This window comes from Cervus elaphus, chromosome 19 (assembly GCF_910594005.1).
Source record: "Cervus elaphus chromosome 19, mCerEla1.1, whole genome shotgun sequence".
NCBI classification, from domain to species: domain Eukaryota; kingdom Metazoa; phylum Chordata; class Mammalia; order Artiodactyla; family Cervidae; genus Cervus; species Cervus elaphus.
The window spans coordinates 21,816,543-21,843,734 of NC_057833.1; the positions used below are offsets into that span (position 1 = coordinate 21,816,543).

A 27,192-nucleotide genomic window follows, 5' to 3' on the forward strand; every position below is an offset into this window, starting at 1 on the left:
GAGATATGTCACATGGAACAAGATAAAGTCTATGAAAGCAGCCTTTTAGAAAAGTCATGGCTGAACTCTAATGACCTAGATTATTTAATGCAAACATTGTGTGCAATTTTGGGGATTTAGGGCAGCCCTCCCTCTAGTCAACTAAAACAATCCGACTTATGTAAAACCAACCCCAAAACAGTTCAGAGCCACAACTTGCTATTCTATGTACCTGGAGCAGAATCACTGAACTTCATCCAAACTTGGAGCAGAGTCAAAGACAGGTGAGGGAGAGAGTGTGGTAGGATATGCAGAAAGGATTTATAAAAGGGGAGCCTTCTACAGAGTTAAGGAGTTAATAATGCATTCAGTTAACAAAATGTAATATTATTCTGCAAGTTTCTAATGTCTTGATTAACAAAGACCATCATCGGGGGGGGGGGGGGGGGGGTGGTTTCTCCCCCTGCAACTTGTTTTGCCACTGAACACTCTTTTGGAAGTTAGTTTGTATTTGTTGTATGTTGACTGAGTCCATTTCTTTTAAGTACTGAAAAGGCTACTGGTGGGTGAACATGCTACAGTTGCATTCTTCATTTTCCTAAAGAGGACAAAGACATTGTTTCTGATTGTTTGCCATTACCATCAGTGCTTCAAGAACACCTCAGTGTGTGTCTCCTTGTGACATACATTGATGTTTCTTTAGGGTTTGTACTAAGTGTGGATTTGTTGGGTCACAGGATATTCTATATGCAACTTTGTTTAATAATGTCAAACTGCTCTCCACTGTAGGGGTACTAGTTATGTGAGAGCTGCAGCTGTGTTTCTTTAATGTCTAACTTGTGTCAGACTTTTAAAGGAGATATTATTTTTATTTGCATTTCTCTGATTACTGGTGAGGTTTGGCATTTTTTGATACATTGCCTCTCAAGAGTCTTGTGAATTGTCCATAATGTCCTATGTCCGTGTTTCTATGGGCCAAGCACTGATCTAGCCTCCTGAGATATACCCGTGAACAAAAATAAAAAGAGCATTGCCCCCTTAGACCTTACATCCTAGCAGGAAGAAATAGACAATAAACAATAAACAAATGCACTTATTTTAAGGGCATTTTGTTGCAGGATAAGGTGAAAGTACTACTGGAAAAAGACAAAATAAAACAAGTAAAGCAGATTAGGAGTGCTGGGTAAGCAAGACAGTTCAGAGTGGTAAAGAGCGGTCAAGAGAGACCTCAGGGGGAAGGCAAGATTTGAGTTCGTTGAGAGAGTTAAAAAACAGTAAGAAACTAGTGTATCAAGAATGGAGAGGCAAATGGGAAAAAAAAAACAAAACAAAACTATAGAGATGAAATCAGAAAAGTAGAAGGAAGGGATTGCTCTATCAGACCTGTGGACCATTGAAAGACTTTGGCTTTTAGTTGAATAAAATGAGGGATCCACTGAAAGGCTTTGCTCAGACGAGTGACGTGACCTGGCTTGTTATAAAAGCAGCACTCACATTAAATTTTCAAATGCTTACATGCACCAGTTTCTACATAATGAGGAACTTGGCTAAATCTTTCTTCCTATGGGAACAATTCGATTAAAGATCAACTAAGACTGGGAAAGGTTGAAATGGATTACTTCTTGCGCTTGGATGAACAACTAAGGTTTAGGACTTGGATAAGCAGCAGCTGAGTTCTAACTGTGGCTTTACACTTTTCCTTCTGGCAGCTCTGGGCTGTTGCGTTTGACCTGGATGCTTTATAGCTTATGCATTGGTCACTCAGGGGTAAAGTTGCTTATTGCTGTTGTTAACAACCCTATGCCAGACCCTGGGACGGCTGTTGTTAAGCATTATCTCTGATACCTGGCAGGACAACGTATTGTCATCCTCACTGTCATCTCTGCAGAGCTAGACTAGAGGTCAGATCTATTCAATCCCAAGTCCCTTATTTTTTTGTAGCCCTATGGTGTGTGGCAGGGAAGTTATAGGATCTCTGTTAGCTAGATGGCAATGTGTATTGAAACAAAATGGCATTGAATAATACATAAGGCGACAGTAAGGCTTTTTAAAGAAATAATCATTTTAACATATATGACTTCTGAAGTATTCAGCTTCTATCTTCTTTGAAGCTGGTATATTTAAAAAAAGGGGGGGCTAGTTTTCTCTTTTCCTGTTTGTTTCGATATGCAAAATGAAATGAATTTATGGGATGAATTTTAGATCTCCGGGAAGGTTTATCCTAGTGCTTCAGGAAAGTAGATGTTTCAATCTAATATGCTAATATATTATCAAAACTCAGCATAAGTGACTAGTTCAAAGTGTCCAAATCGATTTAAATTTTTGAAAGAAAAATAGTCTCTGCCCCAGTGGATTGTGAACAACAAACAATGTCTTATTTTCTTCTACCTGAGTAAGAATACTCCCTAGACTGGCAAGTCTGCTCTGCTTTTTCTGTATTTCTGTATATATTCTGTATATTCTGTATTTCTGTAAGTCTGTATTTCTGAGTTTGTGTGCTTCATGTGATGGAACACCCATAGTCCCAGCCCCCCAAAGGGTGGCATCCATTTCAAATGAAGGCAGCCATTTATGTCTGCAATTCAGGATTGTTCAAAGGCAGCCTTAGTCAAGGATGCTTATGTTATTTTTTCCATAACCATGCAAAGGCCAAGTATGAGTACTCTTTTTTTGAACCTAGAAATCTATGGTAATACATATTGCCTTTAGGTTTGTTTTATTTTTAAACAAACTTCAGAAGAGACAGGTCAGAATAAATAATTTTGAAGTTAGATGGTAATAAATTGCTAGGCATATCCTCTTTTCCTGCAAATAAATGCTCATGTCTGAAATAGGGAACATTGGATAGATGTGAAGTCAACTAGCCAGTCATTAAATAGTGACATGAAACGGTACTGCTCACTGCCAGGTTTACCTTCCAGCTTTGTCTGGAAGCGTTCTTTCAAGTTCACCTCAGTTGGGTGGACTTGGAATCTGAAGATTGAGATGGTATGCATGTGTGTGACTGTGTCCAGTTGGAATAACATTTTCTTCTTGCAGCTCATTTTTTATAATAATAAAAAAAGACCACACAAAACAAAGTTCGTTTAAAATTGCATCAGATTATCTATGTTGGAAAATCTACCCCTTTAAATTCATATAGTAAAAAAAAAAAAAAAAAAAAGAAGTTAGAAGTTCAAAATAATATCCCAGTGTATTTCCCCTCAGGATAGTCACAGCTTAAGAAAGAAAAACAATTAGCAACCTTCATTACTTGTGGAGAAAAATATGTCTCTTCAGGAAAGTTGGGTCTATTTGCTAGGCTGTCCTAACCAAATTTCCCTTTTTCACATGGGAAATTTAACTGGAAATATCAGTGGCCTGTTCTTGCTTGATAACATTTCTGCATAAGCATTTCATTTAAAAGGCAAGGTTCCTATGCAAAGTAGTCTGATAAAGACTTTCTTTGCAAGGGCAAAAACACTAGTTTACTTGTTCAAAATGATAGAATTAAGACCAGAGTTCATACCATGAACTTATCCCCTGACACTCCCTCCCCCTTTGGCTTGATGAAAGCGTGCTCATGTGAACTGAGTTCTGAAACCAAATCCGCCGCTGAACACACTCAGCATTTGGTGCCCGATTTGTACTGTGACATTCAAGCTTCGGCCATGGCTGTTGCAATGTAAATAGGAAATTCTAAATGTGATTTGAATTGCCCTTTGGGGAGTTTTACACTGAGAGACGGTACCTTTCCAAGGTAGCCAGTACTTAATATGGAGCAAGCCCAGTGGTGGGGTTGGAGAGACTGTTCCGCTTCAGAGCACAAGTTGACAGGAAGCTATGCATGCCTTCAACTGGACCGAAGGAATTTGGCGGTTGACGTAGCCATACAGAGTTTGAAATACTTTCTCTTGTTAGAAATGTTTTAGATTAGTCCGTGAAAATAAGCACCTTCATCATTCACATACAGTGATTCAGTTTTGAGGGAACAGCTACCCACATAGATCCTGGTTCAGAGACTGGCATAAGCAATGACTGGTTTTTAATTAGCAATAAAGCTCTTTGTAATTATTAGAAGTCAACCTTTTTCTGTAATTGAAACATCTATGCTAGCAAATATGCTTTCACAATAAACAGAAGTGCTCAGACCTTTCCCATGAAATGCAACTGTGTGGATACTGCTGTGCCACACATTGAAAATGCATCATCAATTCAAACTTTATTAGGATGCTTCTAAGACTTTTAAAGCAAGCATTACATTCAAGTCCACTGAATTTTATATATATTTTTTGATATTACCTGATATAAAATTCTGGTTGAGTCTACCCATAAATAAATTCGCGTGTTGCCTTTTCTTCAGAATGTGGAATTAAGTGAACAGAAGTTCTTAGCTAAAATTCTCCACTAGAGGGCCATAGCTCCCTCCTTCCTTGTGCATCTGGGATGGGGCTCAAAAAACCAAAAGTAAATGTTTTTATATTATTATTTTCTCCTCAAGCTCATTTTTTTAATATATGTATATATATTATACATTACATATATGTTATATGCACATAAAGCAATAAGCTTTATGTGTATTATATACATACATATATAAAACAATAAGCTTGAGGGAAAAATAATGAGCTTGAGGGGAAAATAATAACATAAGAATATATTTAAATATATGACAAGTAAAAATATTTTTAAAAAATAATGGCACAGAAGTATGTACAGTGAAAGCTCCCTGTCAATTTAAAATTCTCCCCTCCCAACCCACTGTGCAATTTTTTTAAACATAAATGATATTGCACCAAATATTAATTTTATTCTTGCTTGTCTGTTTTATTTGCTAAACTATGTATTGTATGCATCTTTTCCGGTCAGCTCACACGGATATACCTTTTCTTCAGCATGATTTCAGAATACTCTATTATATGCCCCCGAAATGATTTGTTTAACAAATCCTCTGTAGAAGGATATTTAGATTGTTTTCAGGATTTTGGTATTTAAAAATGCTGCAGTGAACATTCTTTCATTTATTTCTTTGCATGGATGTGAGAGTTTCTCTGTGAGTTAAATTTCCTAGCTATATAATAGCAAGGCTTATTTATTTATTTATTTATTTTACATTTATTTTTATTAGTTGGAGGCTAATTACTTTACAATATTGTATTTATTTAAAACTTGAATAATTATTGCAAAGTATGTCAATCTCCAGGCTTCTCAGATGATAGAGAACCTGCCTGCGAATGCAGGAGACATAAGAAACGTAAGTTCGATCCCTGAGTAGGGAAGATCCCCTGGAGGAGGGCATGGAAACCCACTCCAGTATTCTTGCCTGGAGAATCCCATGATCAGAGGAGCCTGGTGGACTACAGTCCATGGAGTCTCAAAGAGTCGCAGATGACTGAAGCAACTTAGCACAAGTACATGTCAAGCTCCGAAAAAAAAAACAACAACAAGGTGTTCTTCAGTGATTTAAACTCATACTATGTGTGAAAGTACCTTTTAGCCCTAACCCTAGCAAACACTGGGTATGTCAAACTTTATAATCTTTGCCAATTTATTAAAGGAAAAATGACACCTTGGTCTAGGTCCATGATAACTAACGTCAATAAATAAATTAAATTTAAAATAGAAAAGATTAGAAGATGGAAGTAGGATGACCAGTTGTTAATGGTTCCAGAAAAAAAAAAAAGATCATTGGACAAACCGACCTGACTTCCATAAACCAGTGGTACTAAAACCAGTGCTAGGTCTAAATAAATATTTAAAATTTTCCACATACTTTATATAACTTAAAATTATAATTTTTTCAAATGATAAAAAAGAAAGTGGGTGGATATTATTATTTTTAACATTCAAATGAGAATGAAACTTTAACAGTGTTCTTTTTGCTTCATCACTATTATGATTTCCAGCATAAAGAACTTTAATAATGAATCTTGAATCTTAAAGTGAATCTTACTTCACCTGCTAAGCCTGTTTCTCCCTTTCTCCTTATAGACCGCCTATCACAATTTACCCATTCTTTTCTCTCCATTCTAAATTATAGCACCCACCCTTTCCTCTTGGTTTTTAGCAAAGAACAAAATGCCAAGAATTGAAATGCCAAATACTTTTTCCCTAACAAATATTTTTGTTACTAGGTTAAATATACACCCAAGTAGTAGGTTAAAAATAATTACAACAGAAGTTGGCTAGTTTGTTGTACCAGTTTTGTTCATTTTGCTCTGACAGAAGCCAGTTCCTTTCATGGTAGCTATATATGTCCTAACTGACCCAAAAAATATCTCATGTAGAGACAAGCCCACCTTGGAAAATTGCAAAGCAGGCAAGGCTTGTTCACTTCCCTCCTCCTCCTTCAAACCCGCCATATTGCCCCTACATTGTACCTCCTTCCACCCTCCGCCTAGCTGTGTTTAGCTTTATCTGAGTAATCTACACTGGAAGGGAGATATCTGAACTTCGGTATTAGTTGACTATGTCTTCTAGGGTGTGGAGAGTATATATAAATGAAGAACAGTCAGAGACTCAAAGGAGAACTTTTCTTAAGAGGATAGTTTGGAATAGAGAGCAGGAGATGTGTTTTCAAGCATAGAGAATGTCCTATGTGGTTTCTATGCCAGCTTCTATGGAGCTTCTCTAGGTCTGTGTAAACGTGAAATTCCAGATGTAAAAAAAATATAATGGCAAAGAACCAATAGATATACCGGGGCATCATTATTTCTTTCACTCTTTTCTATATGTACGTGTGTGTGTGTGTGTTCAGTTTGGTTTTGGGTACCCATATCCTCAGCCTTTATAATAGAAGGCTTTAAACCACATTCCAGCCTTCCTGGGTATGGGAATTTTGCTGGACTCTAGTCAGTGCTAATTGAGAAAATAAACCCTCTCCTTCCTGCCCCCTGCTCTAACCAGATAGGAATCTGTGTGACTTATCTCAATAATTTCTCATTTTGAGGTCTCTGGATTTTTAGGCTGTTCTATGTAAGTTCCATTTTTAGGAATTAATATATTTTAAATAAGGAAGATGAAATGAGGAGGAATTGTAATTATTGGCTGCCAATTTATGAGCTTGGAAAATATGGCTTTGCTAGAAAAGAAAAATACATATGAATAAGGAAAAATGAGTTCGCTACATACATAGATATGGTTTTTGTTTGTGAGAAATGAGTTATGTATATGGAGTGAATTCCTGAGTATGAATGTTATTGTAAAAAATAATAATTTAATAAAAATTCATTTATACAAACCAGAAAAGAAAGAGATTTGTGTAGATAAACTTGAATTTATTTTTGCCTTGTGCTGTAACTTTCTATGTTGAAAATGTGATTTGAGATTATAAAGCTCCAGCTAAGCAGTAATTTCTTATCAACTGTGTAAAATAACCTTTGGACTGAATATTTTTAAATTGTTGTTATATTCGCTATAACAGATAATGTGCATAAAATTCTCCATGCTCTGTGTTAGACAAGTAATGAATAATTTGACAGAGGGTCAAATGCTTTTCAGTATGATTGGGGAATCTATTTTAAAAATATTAAAAAGTTTTCCAGTAGTTGAAAAGTTTTTGTCCAGACGCCTAAAAACATAGTTGCTTCATTTGACCAGCACTGGAATAGTGCACGAAAACCAGACCTATATTTTTAAAAAGAAAGGAAGGGAAGTAAAGAAGGAAGAAAAGAAGAAGGGAAGGAAAAAAAAAAAAAGAAGAAGGAGGGAAGGGAGAAAAGGTTGATTTGTATCTTTCCATTTCCAACGTGTCCAGATGGACTTTTGGGGGTTGAATTGTCCCCAGCTGTGTGATACTATCAGTCCATCTCTGGGATATCCTCCTCTCTGCCTGGCTGGTTTGGAGCCAAAGGCCACAATGGACGTGGACTGAACAGTTCTATCCCACACCTTACACTTGGGGCCAGTGTGCGTGCACCATTTTTTGTCCAACAGATTCCCGTAGTTTAAAATAATTCAAATTCTGGTTAATGAGCATATACCCAAATGTGGCCATTTCTTACACTCCATTCTAGTGTTGATTTGTAACTACGTTAAAAACATTATCCTTAAGTTGCTATTAATATTTTGGGAAAGACACTGTATTATTTCCAATCAATGATGACATAAGCTCAACTCCATTGTATGAACACAGGTCATCAGCTCAATTAATTCAAAAAGGAGAAAAAAAAAAGACCAGTGAGTGTAGGCAAAATAACCAGAATAATTTAACTCTTCTTCAACTAGCAATTTGGACAGTAGGTTGATGAGGTCACACAGAAAGAGGTACATGAAGGCATTAGTATCCTTAGGTGTGCATGTGTCTTGCTGGTATCCTTAGGTGCACATGGGTGTCTCTTTCTATTAAGTTGCATTCTCCAGAGACCAAAAAAAACAAAAAAAAGCAAAGATGATCATATGTTTCTAAGTAACTGGCTTGTGCCGATGTTTAAAATCTTCAGCTGTCACAAGAGCTTACACACTGGCAGACTATCAAAATGAGAAATATCTCTTGTGTTTCTGGGATAGATCACCTTTTGTTGGAAATGCTAAATTTACAGAGCATTTTGGGATGAACTGCTGAAGCTTATTTGCTGTTTGTGTGGCAAAGTGCAGTTTTTCTAGAGCAATTTTCAAAAAGATTTTGTTTGGAAAAAAATCAGTACTTTTATGGAGATATCAAGACTAATAATACTGATTGTCTCACATTTCTGGACAGGTAGAGTTCTGTCTCCTCCCAGATCTGAAGCAGAAAGTAAATAAGAACTATGAATGAGTGAGTGTTAGTCACTCAGTTGTGTCCAACTCTTTGTGACCCCGTCGGCCGTAGCCCACCAGACTCCTCTGTCCATGGAATTCTCCAGGCAAGAATACTGGACTGGGTAGCCTTTCCCTTCTCTAGGGGATCTTCCCAACCCAGGAATCAAACTCAGGTCTCCTGCACTGCATGCAGATTCTTTACTGTCTGAGCTACCAGGGAAGACAAATAAGAGCTCTAACTTTCTAAAATATTAGGATCAATATTATCTCTTGCCAATATTTTGTATTTTCCAACATTTAATTTTCATTTATCTTGGTTTCAAGCTAACCTTGAAGGTTGAATTTTATAAGTATTTTTTAAAATCATAGACACAGTTTAGTTTTTACTTAGTTAAAACTCCCTGGAAAAAGTAGAACTGGAGTCATATACCAAAAACAATAATGATTTGTTATTATTTAAACTTCCAAGTCTTTCTTTTCCTCAATTGTGGATCCATTGCCTCAATTCAGTTCAACCAACATTGTATAAAATTGCAGTTTAACTCATGACATGATGAGATTTAACATGCTCGTAAAATTCTTCCTTGATGATCATGTTTGGCCTGGCCTTAGCTCTCCCATAACCTCACTACACCTCTCTCACTTACCAAAATTTGTCTTCTCTGGAACAAATATATTTTCCCCTGTCTCCTCATAACAGCCTTTTCATTCTCTCTCCTCTACCCATATCTAAAAATCCTGCAAGTATGCTGATTAAGAATATAATTTGATTTGGTTGTAGCAAAAAAAAAATAATAATAATAATGATAATAATAGTGAAGGCATTATACACATCTCTGGATAGTTTGTCTTTTTTCTCACTCCAACTCTTAGAAAAACTTCAGTCCCAAGAACTGTGCAGTTAGCAAGCTCTCAGCATGACCCTACTTATTCATCAAACTATTTGAAATCATGGCAAAGTTTGTTCCTCCATATTTTATTAAACTCAATTAAGTAATGGGATCTTTTGTCATCAACTTCATCTTCCATGGAAAACCCACTGCACTTTACAGTTCATGAGATGCCAGCCATTCATTTCTTTGTGGTGTTGAAGGTAATTTGATTTATGTCTTGCTCTAGTTAAGATGCCCATGTCTTCCAGCATTTTTGACTTGGAGTTAGAGGCTGAGGTCAAGTTAACAATGGTAATCTGTCTCTCTGTAAGCAAACAATGAATCACCATTTGGGTTTTAAGACTATGGTAAGATTTGACTTGGCAGCTTGGTTCAAAGGTTGTCAGCAAAATGTATGAAAGTGGCCTGCATCTGGAACCTCTGATCATTGATGTCAAGGATTTCCTAACAAGGCCACCAATATAGTTGTGAATAATTGGTAAGAAGTAGGAGTGGTTAAAGAAGCATTAGTTCTATGCCCTATTTGGACTGGATTGATTTGATCTAGACTTAATAATATTAAAAGCTCTTCTAGCCATTCCCAGGGCACAAATGAAAATGCTTTCAAATTATTAAGAAAGAATGTGACTTATTCAGGACAACATGTAAGGCAAAACTACATGAAGTAGTTCATTTCAGTCCCTTACTTTGGGCCAAGTAAACTGCCTTTAGAAAGGGAAAGAGCTTCATAAGAGTTGCAGTATTTTATTACTAACTGAATTGGAGTTTGTTTTAGAAAGTTGGCAGGTAAAGCAGCTGAAGTTGAGAGGAATAATTTGTAAAAGTTAGGGGCCAATTTCTTTCAAGTATCTTGTTCTTAAGGAATTTGCACAAGGTGATGACTTTGCTATGAAGAAAACTCTGAGATCTAGTCAATTTTGAGTTTTTTGTAAATAAATTCAATGCCTGCTACATAGTAAGCATTGAATTAATATTTGCCAGTGAAATGAATGTAGCTTTAGTGCTTATTTATGAGCGAATATTTATATGGCTTTAAAATATCAGCATTAAGAAAAGGCATTTGTTTTCAAAAGCCATGGCCTAAAAGCAATGATTTTTATGATTTGAACTGACAAGAATCTACTTAACGCTGCTACAGTTATTTGATCTTATTGCATTGTGCAAAATAACACTAACAGGTTCTTTTGTGTTTCTGTCTTTGATGCTTTATTTCTCTGTACTGATAAAGGGGGGATAATATTCAAGATAGACATCTGTTTGCCAGGTGAGAATTTGAGCTGATCTCTAATACAGAAGTTTCATTAGTATATGTGGATATCACTTGTTGACTTTCATTGACCTTAATACTGATATGAAGAAAATTTTCATTAAGGATTCATTTTGCATGAATACCAAAAATTAACACTCTAGGATAATAGTCAAAAAACAATTGCCTTCTTCTGGTAGCAAATCTGCAAAAAGAAAATAATTACTATTAACTATGCTGTTCCTGGGTTCTATAAACTTATCGTGAGTATGTACTGAAAGGAGTATTAACACACTGGAGTAGAAGCAGAAACACTTGGCTTTTGGGGATTTTAGGGTTCCTTGCCAAGTATGTAAGCATCTCCTATACCTGGTCTGCCCCCTTTGTCTAACCTCCATACTGCACATGATCCAATCTGTGAATTCTAAGCAGATAATACTGAATGTTTCCCTCTTCAAGGTAGAATTCTTGCATCTAGTATGATTGTTGCTACCCACTAAAACAGAAGATTGGACCTGGGTGTCCTTCTTTCTAGATTCTACTCCTATCCCTTAAGTTTTATGGATCTTGGGGAAAGCAGTCATTGGTTTCATAGCCTCTCAAGCTTAATATGTAATTATTTCATAGCCAAGCAGAAAATTATGGAATCTAATCTTATTTATCAGTTTCTATGGTTGTGAATATAGCATAGCTAACTTATTGTACACTCATACTAAAGTAGAATGTATCAGATTTCCATCACTGTAGATGTTTTTCTGAACATTTTCATAATAAAAGTTTTCTGAAAAATAAAACTAAATAGAATTATGGAAATGACAAAAAAACAACATGATCCTCAGAGAGGTGACTTTCCCAGGGTAACATGGGTAAGAATTGATAACTCACAAATCTCCATCCAGGTCTCCTCTCTCTATATTACCCTGGTTCTGTGAAATGAGGTGAGAACATGGATCTCAAGTCCTTTCTTGAAAAGTGAAAGTGAAATTTGCTCAGTCGTGTCCAATTCTTTGTGACACTATGGACTATACAGTTCATGGAATTCTCCAGGCCGGAATACTGGAGTGGGTAGCCTTTTGCTTCCCAGGGGAGAAGTTTGCTTCCCAACCCAGGGATCATACCCAGGACTCCCGCATTGCAGGCAGATTCTTTACCAGCTGAGCTGCAAGGGAAGCCCTCCAGTCCTTTCTTAAGGGCCCATAAACCAATAGGGTACTGTTCCTACCCCCACCCCCCACCCCCCGCCATTAGTGCAATAACTCCTGGGAAGAAGTATAAAGTCATGCCTAAGAAAGTGATACTGAGTCACCAATGCTAACTCAGACTGTGCATACTTTGAGCAAACAACTTTACATTAGTTTCCTTAGTTTTGCTGTAAAATAAAAATAATAACCATTCCCTTGCAGAGTTGTTCAGGTTATAAAATGAAATAATACAGGGAGAGAGTTTAGAACAGATCTGATGCACTGTAGGTACTCAGAGAATGTCAGCTCTTTAGTCAGGAGCCTTTCTTCAGTTCTCCAGTTCATTAATTGCCTATAACCTACTCTCTGGTCGTTCTTACCTTCTTTTATTTCTATAAACTGTTCCCTTCTCTCTGCTTGAATTCTTATATTCTGAACATCTGCTGGGGGTAAAAGTCTCCTAACCGCAATTTTAACCATGCTACTTAATTCACCTTTTAGTAGCTGAATAAAACATAAGATTGAAAAATAGGCTTGCATAAATTAACCCTTGGTTTTCAGAATGGATATATTTCTCCTGGGCCTTCTCAGATAGTGCTGGTCCTAAAGAACCACCTGCCAATGCAAGAGATGTAAGAGACTTGGTTCCATCCCTGAGTCGGGAGGATCCTCTAGAGAAGGATGTGGCAACCCACTCCAGTATTCTTGTCTAGACAATCCCATGGACAGAGGAGCCTGATGGGCTACAATCCAGAGGGTTGCAAAGACGTGACTGAAGTGACTTAGCACACACATACAGATGTCTATTTCTCCTGTGGGTATTAATATGATCCATCTACATTAAATTGAAATGGCAAAGTTCTCGAAATTTATGTATTGTTTGACTTTTATCTGGAGCACTGACAAGGAGGAAATATTATTAACAGACATTTATTAGTACTGTCCACACATGTGGAGGATGGCAATCACCAGGTTCCACAAAAAGGCGACAACCGTCATGAAGGCCCCAGTGAGATACCATGCTGACCATGGCATAGAAGGTTCCATTGCAAAAAGGAACATTGTCACTTTGACTTCAACACTAAAACACTGAACATTTCCTTAATGATTATGTCATGTATGAGCATATACTCAGAAAACAAGTCTTAAAATGCCAGGTGGAACTTGCTTTCATCACCTATGTGAGCCCCAGGTCTTAGCCTCATTTCCCTTTTCTGTTCCACATGCTATTTTCCAGTTCTGAGCCACTGGATTATCCACACTCTGTAGCTCTTACAATGACCTTGCCCTCTCAGCCTTTCCGCTCCAACTAGTGCGTTAATTGCCAAGGTAAACTGAAAAGGCCTGTTATCGGAAAATGTAAGGATGGCTGCTTGCTGATTCAGATTTGCTTATTTGCTATGAACTTCTGCAATCAATATCTTAAAATTTTCTAGCCTGTTTGCAACTCAAATATAAGTGTATTGAGCCATTTTGGAAGAGAGATGCCATATGGCAAAGACAAGCAAACATATAACAACAAACAATGAGAGAACTACTTAGGAACCAAGAGCATTTCCTCTGATCTCTTATACAATTTGTCATCTGCTCCTATTTATTCCACCTCAAAGAAAGTCTCTTGGAACAACCCCTTATCTCCATCCTTATCCAGATCTCCAGTTCAGGTTTTTATCTAAGAGCCTACAGTGGCCACCACAATGGGCTCGCATCCTCCAATCCAATATGCACACTGTCCTCAGTCTGACCATGATGTTTCTATGGCAACTTGCAAGCACCAGATCAAGGCTTCAGTGTGATATTAAAAATGCCTCACTTCTAAGGACCAGCACAACTCTTCAACATCATTCTTGCTCCTAAACCCTGCCCTGTAACCATGAAGTAATGTGTCTATCACTTTCAATAAAAGACTTTACTCATTCATTCTCTTCCTTCTGACAGATGAATTTCTACTCTTCTAGACCCAGTTCTAACGCTGTCTTTCTGAGGACACCTTGATTCCCACCTGATAGGATTAACTATTCATTTCTTTTAGATTCCTTAGCCTTTCTTACATGTCTGTATGTAGCACTTGTCAGAATGTTCTATGTCAATTTTTCACATGTCTTCTTGAATCAGTTCTCTTGGATTCTCCAAAACAGATACTAGGCTTATTCAATTTTATATCATCAGTGCCAAGCACAGGACCTTGTGAGTAATGTAAATGTTGAATAAATATTTAATAAGGAAATGAATGTATACACATACCAGCTAGGGAGCCAGAGTTCTGTTTTTGTGTAGGATCAGCCTTGCACACAGTCATGCATATAGGACTAGAGAAGTATCCCTTCCTTCTTTTTTGTTTCCTTCAACAAATATTTATTGAGCAACTTCTGTGTTCTAGGTTATATGAGAGGCATCAGGCATATTAAAAATAATAAAACATTGCCTCTTCCCTGGAGATGCTTTCAATTTTAATATGAAGGAAAAGCAATAAATTAGTAATATGATTTGGGTACCAATTTCTTAACAGTCACCCCTTGTATGTTTACTACTGAACCACGAACATGTCTTCTTCTCTCTGAGGGCCAGCATTTGAGATAAGCCTTTAGTTGCACATGGTCACCTCCATCTTATGCCCTGACACCTTAGGATGTGCAGAAGGTCTCGGGAGAAACTTCTTGAAGTGTCTCAGTAGCTCAGAGAATGGTATCTGATGCAGAGAATGACAAGGTCATTGATCCAAGGGTCAGGACCCCTGGGTTCAAGTTTTAGCTCTGCCGTTAATTGGCTATGACCTTGGGCAAATGACTCACTCTATTTGGATGTCTTGTCTGTAAATTGAACGTGTTGTTTTATACTCTAGATCAATAGCTCTCAACCCGGAGTTCATCATGGGATTTTAAAAATATATCTCTTCAGTCCATACCAAAGAATCATGAGTTAGAATTAAATCTCCCAAGGCCAGGCTGTGTATATTTAGCAATTTAAAAAAAAAAAAACAAACTTGCGGGTAATTTGGAGAGTCTCTGACTGAGCTATATCTGCTCTCGATAATATCTTGATATCTGAGGTCCCTGGGCCTCTGTCTGGTGGGTCCCCACCCTGACTGAGACATGGAGACTCTAGGCCACTCCGGTCTTTCTCCCTTAATAGGCTGTGAGAACCAGGAACATTGTTTCAAGAAACAATCAGATCAGTAGCTGACATCATAGGTCTTCCTGAAAGAGAGGAAAGAGATGCAGAACATAGATAAGACAAAAAAAAAAAAAAATCCCCAGATACTTGTGGGATGCTAGTAATCACAACTGGCACCGTGGGTCTCTCTGCAGCTTCTTGAACTTTAAGATGGACTCAGCCATTCTGATGCCCTCATCCCCATATATTTATCCTCTGACTGAGGCACAAAGATCTGAGTGAGCTAATGCATCAAGCCATGAAAAATGAACAATTAAAACAATGAAGTTGTCAGTTCTTTTACCAGATTGCAAATAAATAACCTGCCTGTCAGCCTGGCTGTTCTGCTGGACCATTAGTTTAATACAAAGACATTCTGAGAAACGGGTGGGTGACAGCTGATCTATCACCAGGCCTTTGATAAGGACTTGAGCAAAATATGCTGTCATAAACCACTTAAGGTCAATCCCAAATTGTAAGAAGCGAAGTATAAGATGAAATTTGCATATACCTCTCTGACCATCATGAAAGCTATACACTTCTTTTTTTTTTTTTTTTCTTAACCAGTGAGAGGGTAGGTACTTGTTTTGATAGTCTAAAGCATCTTTCTGCTTATGCTTATTTAGCTTGTCAGGAACTCTGTGCTGGTGTAGATGGCCTTGGAGTTTGTAACTGTCACAGTGATCTTGGGACTACACAATGTATCTCCTTGCTAGGCTGGACAGGGTCTTCCCATGAGAAATTACTTTGTGCCGTGACAAATGCTAAGACAGTCATAAATTTCCAGACAAAAAGTCAATTCAGTGCATTTTCTTCTGTGTATGGTTTGAATTCTGTGTGCCATCTCAGAAAACATTTGCCAGCCAGATATATCACTCATGGAAAATAATTGTGAATATATAAGGCAGTAGACAAGAAAATTAAATAAAGACAAATTCATTACATTCTCTAGTTAAGATCTCATTCATCTTTAAATTTTAGTGGAAAAAGTAAAGATATGAATGACCTCTCAGGAGTCACTTTGAAGAAGATAACCCTTATTTCCTAGAAGCAAAAAGCACTATTAGAAAGTTTACCCATCGTAAAATTAGGTGAGAAGCAGTGTTCATGAGGTTTTCAGGGTTAATCAACTTGTCTAATTGACTTTGTTTCAACTTGAATTTAGCAAAATGACTCCTCAGTTTTTACTAAAAGTCATTCAAATGCCTGAGAATGCAATAAATCAAAAATGCAATATTACCCCTTTCAAAATCTTCACTGGGTATTTATCTCTATTCAAGTCATATATCCATGATAAAAGTGATATAAATTCTACATAAATCAAAAGATAGTAACTGTCAATTCAGTCTTATTTTGGAGTACATTCACTGATTAATTCGAAAGGTGAAATCTCGCTTTAATTGTGTGGTTCAGTCACTAAGTTGTGTCCGCCTCTTTGCGACCCATGGACTGCAGCACTCCAGGCTTCCCTGTCCTTCACTATCACCCGGAGTTTGCTCAAACTCACGTCCATTGAGTCAGTAATGCCATCCAACCATCTCATCCTCTGTCGCCCCCTTCTCCTTTTCCCTTCAATCTTTCCCAGCACCAGGGTCTTTTCCAATGAGTTGGCCCTTTGCAACAGGTGGACAAATTTTTGGAACTTCAGCTTTAATATAGAAAAACAACTTAAATCTAGAGAAGCCACCCACAGAGGTTTTGTGGTTCAGAAAGATTTAAACTAGAAAGCAGCATGGATTATACTACTTCAAACTGGTCTGACCAGTTCTTCCAGGGGCCTGAATGGCTAACTAGTAAACAAGGTGAATAAGAAATTGTCAATATAAAACTCTCCAGGCTGATTTCCATACCTACTAAGTTAAAGCACAACTTGGTCTATTTTCCAACTTTGTAATCTCTTCAATGTTATATAAAATTAGCACCCTTCTCACTTCCTAAGAAAAATCCCTGAGAGAATGGAAAAAAAGCTCAGAGCTCATCCTAAGGCCATCTTAGTTTTGTTCCGATTTTTTCACTTAGTAACCTTACCATTTGTGCAAGTGGTTTAATGTCTGCTTATCTTACGAGGTGTACAGTAGCACCTGCTTAAAGGAAATCTTACACATATTAATAAAAGCAAACACTGTTCTACAGATACGAGAACCCCTAAAGTTATTTTCTTAAAACAGAAAAACAATATTATACATGAAGCCCTAAGAACACAAGCATTTCATGATGTGGAGACATCCACTGTGACGTGCATTTAGTCTTTCACTTCTCTCAGTTTTAGCCCTTGAGAAGTCTCTTCTTGAGTCTTACTGTAGGTGTATCTGGGCCCTCAAGCTGCTTCCCAGGTTCTTGCTGGGCTGACCTTCTCTCAAGAATCCCAAGTCATTCTCAAGGTGACATTCATTACAACATGTCCTTTGGTTCCAGTAAGTAAAAATTTTTTTAAATAACTGATGATAGTTTTTCCATATTTTTATATTACATAGTTCTTTTTTTTGGGGGGGGGGGATGTTATGCAGTCATTTAATTTTTTTTTTTTTCTGATCTGCTTTTTATTTTTTATTTTTTTTTATTTTTTTTATTAGTTGGAGGCTAATTACTTCACAACATTTCAGTGGGTTAGGGCTACATAGTTCTTTAAAAATTTGTATTATGTTGATTTCTATAACGACTTGTGCATCAAGCTATTATTAGTAACATAACTATTTAATAACATGATCCCTAAGGATAAATCAGAAGCTACTTAAAATACTTGGGAATATAGAGATTGTGATAGGCTTATGATAGGCTCTCAAAGATGTCCTAGTTTCTGCAATCTGTTAACATGTTATCTTACATGGCAAATGGGACTTTGCAGAAGTGATTAAGTTAAGGATTGGAGATGGAGAGATTTTTCTGGATTACCTGATAGACCTAATATAATCAAAAAGGTTCTTATAAGAGGGAAACAGGACTTCCCTGAGGGTGTAGCAGCTAATTCTCTGTGCTCCCAATGCAGGGGACTGCGTTCGATCCCTGGTCGGGGAACTACATCCCACATGCTGCAACTAAAGATCTGGCATGCTGCAACTAAGACCCAGCAGAGCCAAATAAATACATACATATATATATATGTATATATATATATATTTTTTTTTTTTTTTTTAAAGAGGGGAAACAATAAAAATAAGCAGCTAAGCTGCTGACTTAGAAGATTTGAGAAAGTGGCCACAAGCCAAGGAATATAGGTGGGTTCTAGGAACTAGAAGAGGCAAAGAAATAGATCCTATCTTTAAGTGTTCAGAAAAAATGCAGCCCTGCCAACATCCTGATTTAGACTTCTAATGTGCAGAACTGTGAGAGAATAAGTTTGTTTTTAAAAGCCACTAAATTTGTGACAGTTTGTTACAACAGGCATAGGAAACCAATAGAGAAACATTTATAACAATATAAGCCTTACCATTGTCTAACATACACACACAGGTACCATTGCCCACACACTATTTGGGAATTATATCAGTAACTCATGGGCTTCCTTTGTGGCTCAGCTGGTAAAGAATCTGCCTGTAATACAGGAGACCTGGGTTCGATCCCTGTGTTGGGAAGATCCCCTGGAGAAGGGAAAGGCTACCCACTGCAGTATTCTGGCTGGGAGATTTAATGGACTGTATAGTACGTGGGGTCGCAAAGAGTTGGACACAACTGATTGGCATTCACACATCAGTAACTCATACATACTTGGATCTTTCCCTTTGGAAATTTTTTCTCCTCCCTGTTCTTCTTTTCCCTCACCTTTCCCTTCCCACTACATATACTCTTTCTAGTGTTTCAGATCTGTGAAATGGTAATCTCCTCACAGAGAACATTTGAAACAAAACACATCCCATCCCCTCTCTGCCAGTCTAAATTAGGGTCCCTGATGTCATTCTTTCTCATAACACCCTACCCCCTTACAACATTTTAAAATTAGACATTTATTCGAGTGATTATTTTATTGTTTTCCTCTTTCTTCTATTGCAAGTTTGAAGGTACAAGTACCATGTTTGATTTTGCTCACTGTTGTGAACCTAGCACAACTTGGATACCTACTGGTATCCAGGAAATATCTCTTGGCTGAATGAGAATGTTCCAGAATTCTGTGAGTTCAGTTTCGTAAGATGGAGTGAAAGCATGCCTCATAATGCATTCTATCAGGGATCATGAGGCAACAAACTAATACACCACCTTCTCCTTCAGAGGACAAGGAGCAGGTTTTGCTTTAACTTTGATTTCCTCAGAAGTCCTCGTCAAAGTCATTCAGCCAGATGACAATTGATAGATGTTTTTCATGATGCATATATAATCTAAGAAATACTATAGTACTTCTCAAAAGTTCTCTTTAATAACATTCAAAATGTTTTTGCTGCTTTTATTTCGATTTGCACTTTATTGGTTTTCAATATGGGGTTTCCCAGGTGGTGCTAGTGGTAAAGAACCTGCCTGCCAATGCAGGAGATGTCAGAGATGTGAGTTTGATCCCAAAATGTAAATTCCTTCAAAGACACTTAAACATCCATTTAAGAACTGACTTTGAGAACTTCAAGAGATCAATTTTCCCTGAGTAATTATTTATATCTTCTGCAATTTTGATTCCACTGGAGTTCAAGAATCAAAGCTAAGGATTTGCTTGAACTCTTCTTGGGATGGAGAAGTGATTAACATTTGTGAACATTTTTGTCAAGCTTCAAAATGCAGAACAATTAAGGAGGATGTGGATAAATTTTATTTATATGTATTTCAGAGACTTCATGCCATGTGATTTCAATGTTCTTTAGAAAAATATCAATCTTTCTTTTTAATTTTTTAATTGGAAGAACATTGCTTTACAATATTGTGTTGGTTTCTGCCATACAACAATACAAACCAGTCCTGATTATAGTGGTTTATGAGAACCAGTATCACCTCCTGGGGATATATATCACCTCCTTCTTGAGCCTCCCTCCCCTCCCTTCCTCCCACCCCTCTAGGTCATTATCGCAGAGCGTCAGGCTGGGCTCCCTGCATTACACGGTAACTTCTTACCAGCTGCCTGTTTCACCTGTGGTAGTGTATATATGTAGGTGCTACTTCCTTCATTCATCCCACTCTCTCCTTCTCCAACTGTATCCACAAGTCTGTTTTCTATATCTGCATCTCCATTCCATCCCTGAAAATAGGTTCACCAATACCATATATATGCATTAATATAGAACATTTGTTTAGAAAAACATTGGTCTTTAAATATTAGATACTTTTCCCATATTATTCTGAATGTGTCTATGGGTTTTGCCCATATATAGCATCTCTGTTAAATAGTTGATTCTGATTTTAAGTATAAGGGTTTCAATGGAAAGGAAACAGATTTTATGAAATACAAAGAGATTCCCCTATGTTACTATGTCTACTCAGTTATTCCTCATGACAATCTGTGAGATTGCTCTCATTTATCCCACTGTACTGAAGAGGAAATTGAGGGTCCTATTGACTATGCCAAAGCCTTTGACTATGTGGATCACAACAAAGTGTGGAAAATTCTTCAAGAGATGGGAATACCAGACCATATTACCTGCCTCCTGAGAAATCTGTATGCAGGTCAAGAAGCAACAGTTAGAACTGGACATGGAACAACAGACTGGTTCCAAATCGGGAAAGGAGGATGTCAAGGCTGCATATTATCACTCTGCTTATTTAACTTATATGCAGAGTACATTATGTGAAATGCCAGGCTGGATGAAGCACAAACTGGAATCAAGATTGCCAGGAGAATTATCAATAACCTCAGATATGCAGATGACACCACCCTTATGGCAGAAAGTGAAGAAAAACTAAAGAGCCTCTTGATGAAAGTGAAAGAGGAGAGTGAAAAACTTGGCTTAAAACTCAACATTCAAAATATGAAGACCATGGCATTGGGTCCCATCACTCCATGGCAAATAGATGAGGAAACAATGGAAACAGTGAGAGATTTTGTTTTTGGGGGCTCCACAATCACTACAGATAGTGACTGCTGTCATGAATTTAAAAGACACTTGCTCCTTGGAAGAAAAGCTATGACCAACCTAGACAGCAAACTAAAAAGCAGAGTCATTATTTTGCCAACAAAGGTTCATCTAGTCAAAGCTATGGTTTTTCCAGTAGTCATTTATGGATGTGAGAATTGGACTACGAAGAAAGCTAAGCACCGAAGAATTAATGCTTTTGAACTGTGGTGTTGGAGAAGACTCTTGAGAGCCCCTTGGACTGCAAGGAGATCCAACCAGTCCATCCTAAAGGAAATGAATATTTCCTGAATATTCATTGGAAGAACTGATGCTGAAACTGAAACTCCAATAACTTGGCCACCTGATGCAAAGAACTGACTCATTGGAAAAGACCCAGATGCTGGGAAAGATGGAAGGCAGGAGGAGAAGGGGACGACAAAGGATGAGATGTTTGGATGGCATCACTGACTCAAAGGACATGAGTTTGAGTAAGCTCCAGGCATTGGTGATGGACAGGGAAGCCTGGAGTGCTAAGGTCCATGGGGTTGCAGAGTCGGACACAACTGAGCAACTGAACTGAAGTGAACTGTGGTCTTAAACAATTGTTTAAAGCCAGAGGTAACGTCCATAGTGGTGCTGAGCCTCCCTGACCCAAAGTTCATGCCACTTCCTCTAGACCACACAACCTTCAATGGATCTTGCAGACCAGCACAGTAATCATAAGGCCCCTCTCTATCAAAGCAAATCATTCAGAATATTGCTTCTCTCAAAGCCCCAAGCCAGTGGGCCCCATACCTCAAGACAGGAAATGGCTAAATAGATGGGGAAATTGGAACTTATTACACAAACACTTCTGTGTTCAGCATGGCCACTTTGACTCCTTAATGTTGTTATTCTCTTCAGAGCACAGAATTTTGTGGCCACATTTGCTGTGGCCCTGTCAAGCTTTATGCTTAGCAATGCCATGGCAAAAACAGGTCTTCCCAGTGATGGGAAGAATTTGTAGAACCGCAGCTCATGGTTTCTGAATTTATCAGAAGGCTTTAAAGACACACATTTGATTTTTCTGATTGTGAGCATTTCATTAGGGAGTATCTTTCATCACATTACAGTGAAATGGGGCTGATGCTTTTATGTATTTACTGACAGCGATGTAAAGAAAGTAAGAATATCACAAAGATCCACTTCCAGCCACCTCTGAAATGCCATGACCAGTTCTTGCTTCACCACTCATTAAGAAGTAAAGTTAATCAACTTCTCAACCAGCAAAACCAGATGTGCTCTTTGGCATACCTAGCAAGTTCAGGATAAGTGCCTTACTGATACATATATATGACTAATCAGTGATTCTTAGAGAAAAAGGATGTTTAGATCAATAGCAGACTATATAAACAGTTGTTCACATGCTGAGTCAGAGTCCACCTAATTCTCTTACTTGTACATATCCCAGTCAAGAAGAGAGGAAAAAATTCTCTTTTTTCAATTAATCACCCATATTTCATTAGTCTATGTTTTTAATACTAAGCAAGCAACCAAGGGCCCTTAAAGTTAGAGTATCTAGTTTGTCTACCATTGCTGTCATTTCTACTTAAAAAGAAAACTGGAAAATGAAATGATCTTAAGGATCGTGGATGCAGAGAAAACAAATAACTCCACAGGCGCACAGAGCAGCCAGTGAAACAGAGGGATACCATGAACAAGGCAGCTAATAACTTCTCCAGTGCTAGGGTTTTCTAAAAGGTTTGTTCTTTCATGATGCCCCACCCCTGAGGTGATAAAAGGTTGATCCAGAAATTGTTATGCAACTTTAGGTGCACCAACCTAAATTATATGATTTTTGTTTTTCACTGAATTTGTTTGAATTGTCATCAGATACAACCATGAAGTTCAAAATGTCTGCTTGACTCCAACTTGTAAGCTGAGAAATTGAGAAATATCTAGAAAACCTTTCTCTTTTCCTAAAAAAAATGGCATGATATTATTTAGAAGTTGGGAAGGAAATCTTTTACTGCTTGGGCTGTAAAAAAAGAAAAAAACTCAAAACCAGCAGAGTAGCTGACAAGTGACACAAATACAGTACATACTAATGCACAGAGAGAAACAACCTTGAGAATTTAAACTGGCTGCACCAAAAAAACAAAAAAAATCTTTATCCAGATATGTGGTCCCTCATGAATTATACTATTATTTTAGTTGATTTTACCTGACATCACCCTATGAGTTTCTTTAGTGACAAGAAAATTGCAGCCGGCCCTTGACAGTCGGTCACAAATTGACTGAACAAAACAAAATCAAACACTGAAGTAATCCCCAAGTAAATTTAATGAAACCTAAATCCCAATGGGTAGCACACTTCTGTAGGCAATGGTCTTATTTAATAAATTTTTCCCTGCTTTCACTTTTAGAGCTATATATACACAGACAAATTTAATTCATTGGGTTTACATTTCCTCTTTCCCTTAGTTTGTCCACCAGGCACATACGGGAAGGACTGTAAACAGGTATGTCAGTGTTCAGCTGAGAATGAGGAGTGTCACCCAGTCACAGGGAGATGTACCTGTCTGCCTGGCTACCATGGAAACCGCTGTCATCTCCGTAAGTGTGTTCTGTGCGTTAGTTGTAATTTATTGAAGAGACACTACTGGTGTGGGTCATCACTCGGAATGCTAAAGGGCAAATGTTAATTCAAGGTTCTAATTCATTGTAAATCCTCTGGGAGTTTTTATTAGAATGGTTGAAAACATACTTTCCTGTGTAACTCATTCTCCCATTTGTCTTTCCTATTCAAAATATCCCCAAGAAAAAGATAAGAATTAAAGAGAAAGAAAGAAGAAAATATGAACCAATTATTATAAATCGAGAAATAGCAAATGGCAACATATTTGGAGTGATTCAGAAAGTTAGTTCCACAATCTGCTTTTAGGAACGATCAAGTTAAATAAATTGTTATTCTGGAATGAACACAATGACTTGCTTAAATGACAAAATGCCAGTTGGCTCATTGTTGTATAATAAAAAAGAATAGTCCCTTGACCAAACACCTTATATTCATTTGTTAGGACATTTTAACATAGAAATGGTTATAGGAGAACACATGATAAAAACTCCCAAGGAACATGTTAAAATGTTCAGTCAGCTACTTAATTTTTAAGCTCGTAATTATTTATAATGTACTTTTTATAGGTTTAAGGATAAAATGATTTGGCTTTGGTTTCATTTTTCCCCCAACTTGGCCCTTGCTACTCTCTTTTCTCCCCAGTCATTCCTATAACAGGTTTTTTTTTTTCCCCTACTTTCCTTTCCTAATTCTGCAAGTATATGGATGAGTTTTGGATCTGCCCCAAAAAACACCAGTCATAAAACATAGACTCATGGTCAAGCTATTGGTTCCCATTTTCCACAAGCCATAGAATATATATTTTGAATATCAATTCTCACATTTGTCCTAATTTTAAACATTACCAACTAAAAACACAATTACGCATGTACATATGGTTTAATACACCCATAGAACCCATAACCATTGCATTATTCAAACTTACAATGAAAAACTAAAGCATTAAATTAATAAAATTTTAATTATTTTTTCGGTCATGGCAAATCTCAAGCAATGGAAGAAAGGAGTTATTTTCTCACATCTGATACTGTCACATTTCTCAGGAAGAATTTCTTCTTGATATCAAGGATATTTCATCCGAATAAATCAAAATTAAGTTACATAAAGCTGGTCGTACTTCCATTTCAGAAAGCCAGCTACCTTGGGTTGAAAGAAGAGAGCTCTGCCTTGAAAAAGCCAGGTTGAGGCCAGAAGTCACTCCCTGACTGGTCCGATGGGCTCAGTTCCAGGCAACACGTGGTTGGAAGTTGCTGCAAAGATTCCTTGGCAATATGCACTGTAATTACAGGACGACAAAAGAGAGGTTCAAGAAAATATCCGAAAAAGGTGTAGCTGGCTCAAAAGCAAACATTCCAGCAGCCAAAAACAACCGGGCTTTCATCTTCCCAGGTTTGGAGTGGAAAATCAACATTTTCTCTCAGTAGAGGTCAGAGGAAACAGACAAACTTGGAGTAGGAATCTCACCTCTTTTCCTTAATTTATACTGGGTGGTTTAGTCCCAGTCTATGGATAGCAAGCAAGGAGGAAAACAAACAAACTTCTTGATAGATGTAAACTCATCTTCCTCTGTATTTTATGACCAACATGAAATTGTTAAATGATTACAGATCCTGGAAATCTTTTGTTTCTCCAACCTGCAGTATGATTTATTAGAAGTCTCTCTGAGCGAACTGAAGGCATTGGAATCCTCTAGAACCATAGACCACTCTGTTGACAGTATCCATAAGAAGACCCATAACACTTGGTTTAGGATGCTTTGAGAAACATGGGCCACAGGATAGCTCACCTGTGCCAAGAGGAAGATGTCAAGACATGAGTGGAAGCTCGGCTTGAATGGTCTTGCTCATAGCAATGACTATTCAGAGGCCAAATCTTAGTATCTGTTTTTAAGAATAAAAGAAAACTGTGTAAAAATGACTGGTGCATATGTGAATACACTGGTCAAATACTACTAGGAAAACAGACTGACAAACAGATTCATGCTTTTCATTTGCTTTGGAGCTAAGTGTCTCAAGATACAGTCACAAACTTGCTTGTTCTAACTTCCTAATTAAACTTCCCAAATGTCACTCACTTCATCATGGTATACAGTAACCTTTAATATTTAAGCAAATCAGAACAGTGAATTCATTTCCAAGCTTCTTCTTAGTTAATCTCCTTCATGTAGAGGGGGTGGTGCAAGGATAGGGGAAAATATTAATAATCATCTTCTAATGGAAAATAATGGCTTACAGGTGGCATAGTGGTAAAGAAATCTCCTGCCAGGGCAGGAGATGCAAGAGATGCGGGTTTGACCCCTGGGTTGGGAAGACCCCCTGGAAGAAGAAATGGCAATTCACTACAATGTTCTTGCCTGCTGAATCCCATGGACATAGGAGCCTGGTAGACTGCAGTCCATGTGGTCTCAGAAAGTCAGACACGCCTGAGTACATGTGCACACACACACACACACACACACACACACACACAATGGAAAATAACCAAATATCCCTTGTTCAAGAAACAAAATTTCCTGGGAAAAATAATTGGGAAGAATAGAACAAAGGCCAAGAAATGATCAAAGTGGAATTTTAGGAAATGAGAGAGGGGAGACCAAACACCCCAACAAGCCAAATGAAATCATTATCTCCTGGGCGCATGTTTCCTTGTTAAATTTAGTGAACATCTGAGCAAGAGATGTGTGCATGATTCTAGAAGTTAGACTTTCACATAGACACAGAATTATGTGAGAAAGTAGAGCTGTCGGTAAAATAACTTATTCTTGGGGAAAAAAAGTCATGGGTACTTTTGTGAACACATATCATACTCTTAATATAAATTTAATGAGTTGCAGGATTAAGAGGTTAGTGCATATACTGTCTTTCAACAGATGTTATGCTCATTAGAAGGTTAATTTCATCATATTCAGTGTCCCGATTTTGAAAGGATAATTAAGTTGAAGGCTTATTTTCTTTCTGTATACCAAGAAGAAACAGCAAGAGATGATGTTTTCAAATGCAAAACCACCATTCAGACAGTTTGTAATGAGTATATGTCAGAGAGAAATTGTTTTCCAAGTCACTTCAATTCAAATGAAAGTGATCTTAAAATATAGATCTTTACATATATCAGTTATATAAATTCATCAGATAATAGCATCTAACTCTTCTTTCCTTTTAACTGATGCTCATTCTTTTATACCCATTATTATATATACAGTTGAACGTTTTCTACATTAATTAATATGTAAATTTCACTTTATGGGGTGTTTTCTTTTCCCTATTTGAACAAAAACCCATGTCACTTTTCACTTCCTACTCATGGGATTGCAGAATTTTTTTATATTAGTCAATTCTTAATTTAACCTACTTTTTAGAAGCATCATGCCAGCAGTACCCACCACACTTCATTGTTTCCAACTATACCTTTATCTTTCTTTGTGTTTTTTCTCCACTATCAA

The 27,192-nt window shown here is 37.4% G+C and overlaps 1 protein-coding gene across 1 annotated transcript in view; it reads left to right on the forward strand.

Moving 5' to 3' along the window:
• The window catches only part of LOC122675629 (EGF-like and EMI domain-containing protein 1), a 638,499-nt gene that overhangs the window by 577,929 nt on the left and 33,378 nt on the right, over positions 1-27,192 (forward strand). The window contains exon 18 of the mRNA XM_043874600.1: positions 23,600-23,731. Within this exon, the coding sequence (XP_043730535.1) occupies positions 23,600-23,731 (132 nt within the window). The remainder of the gene's footprint in view (positions 1-23,599; positions 23,732-27,192) is intronic.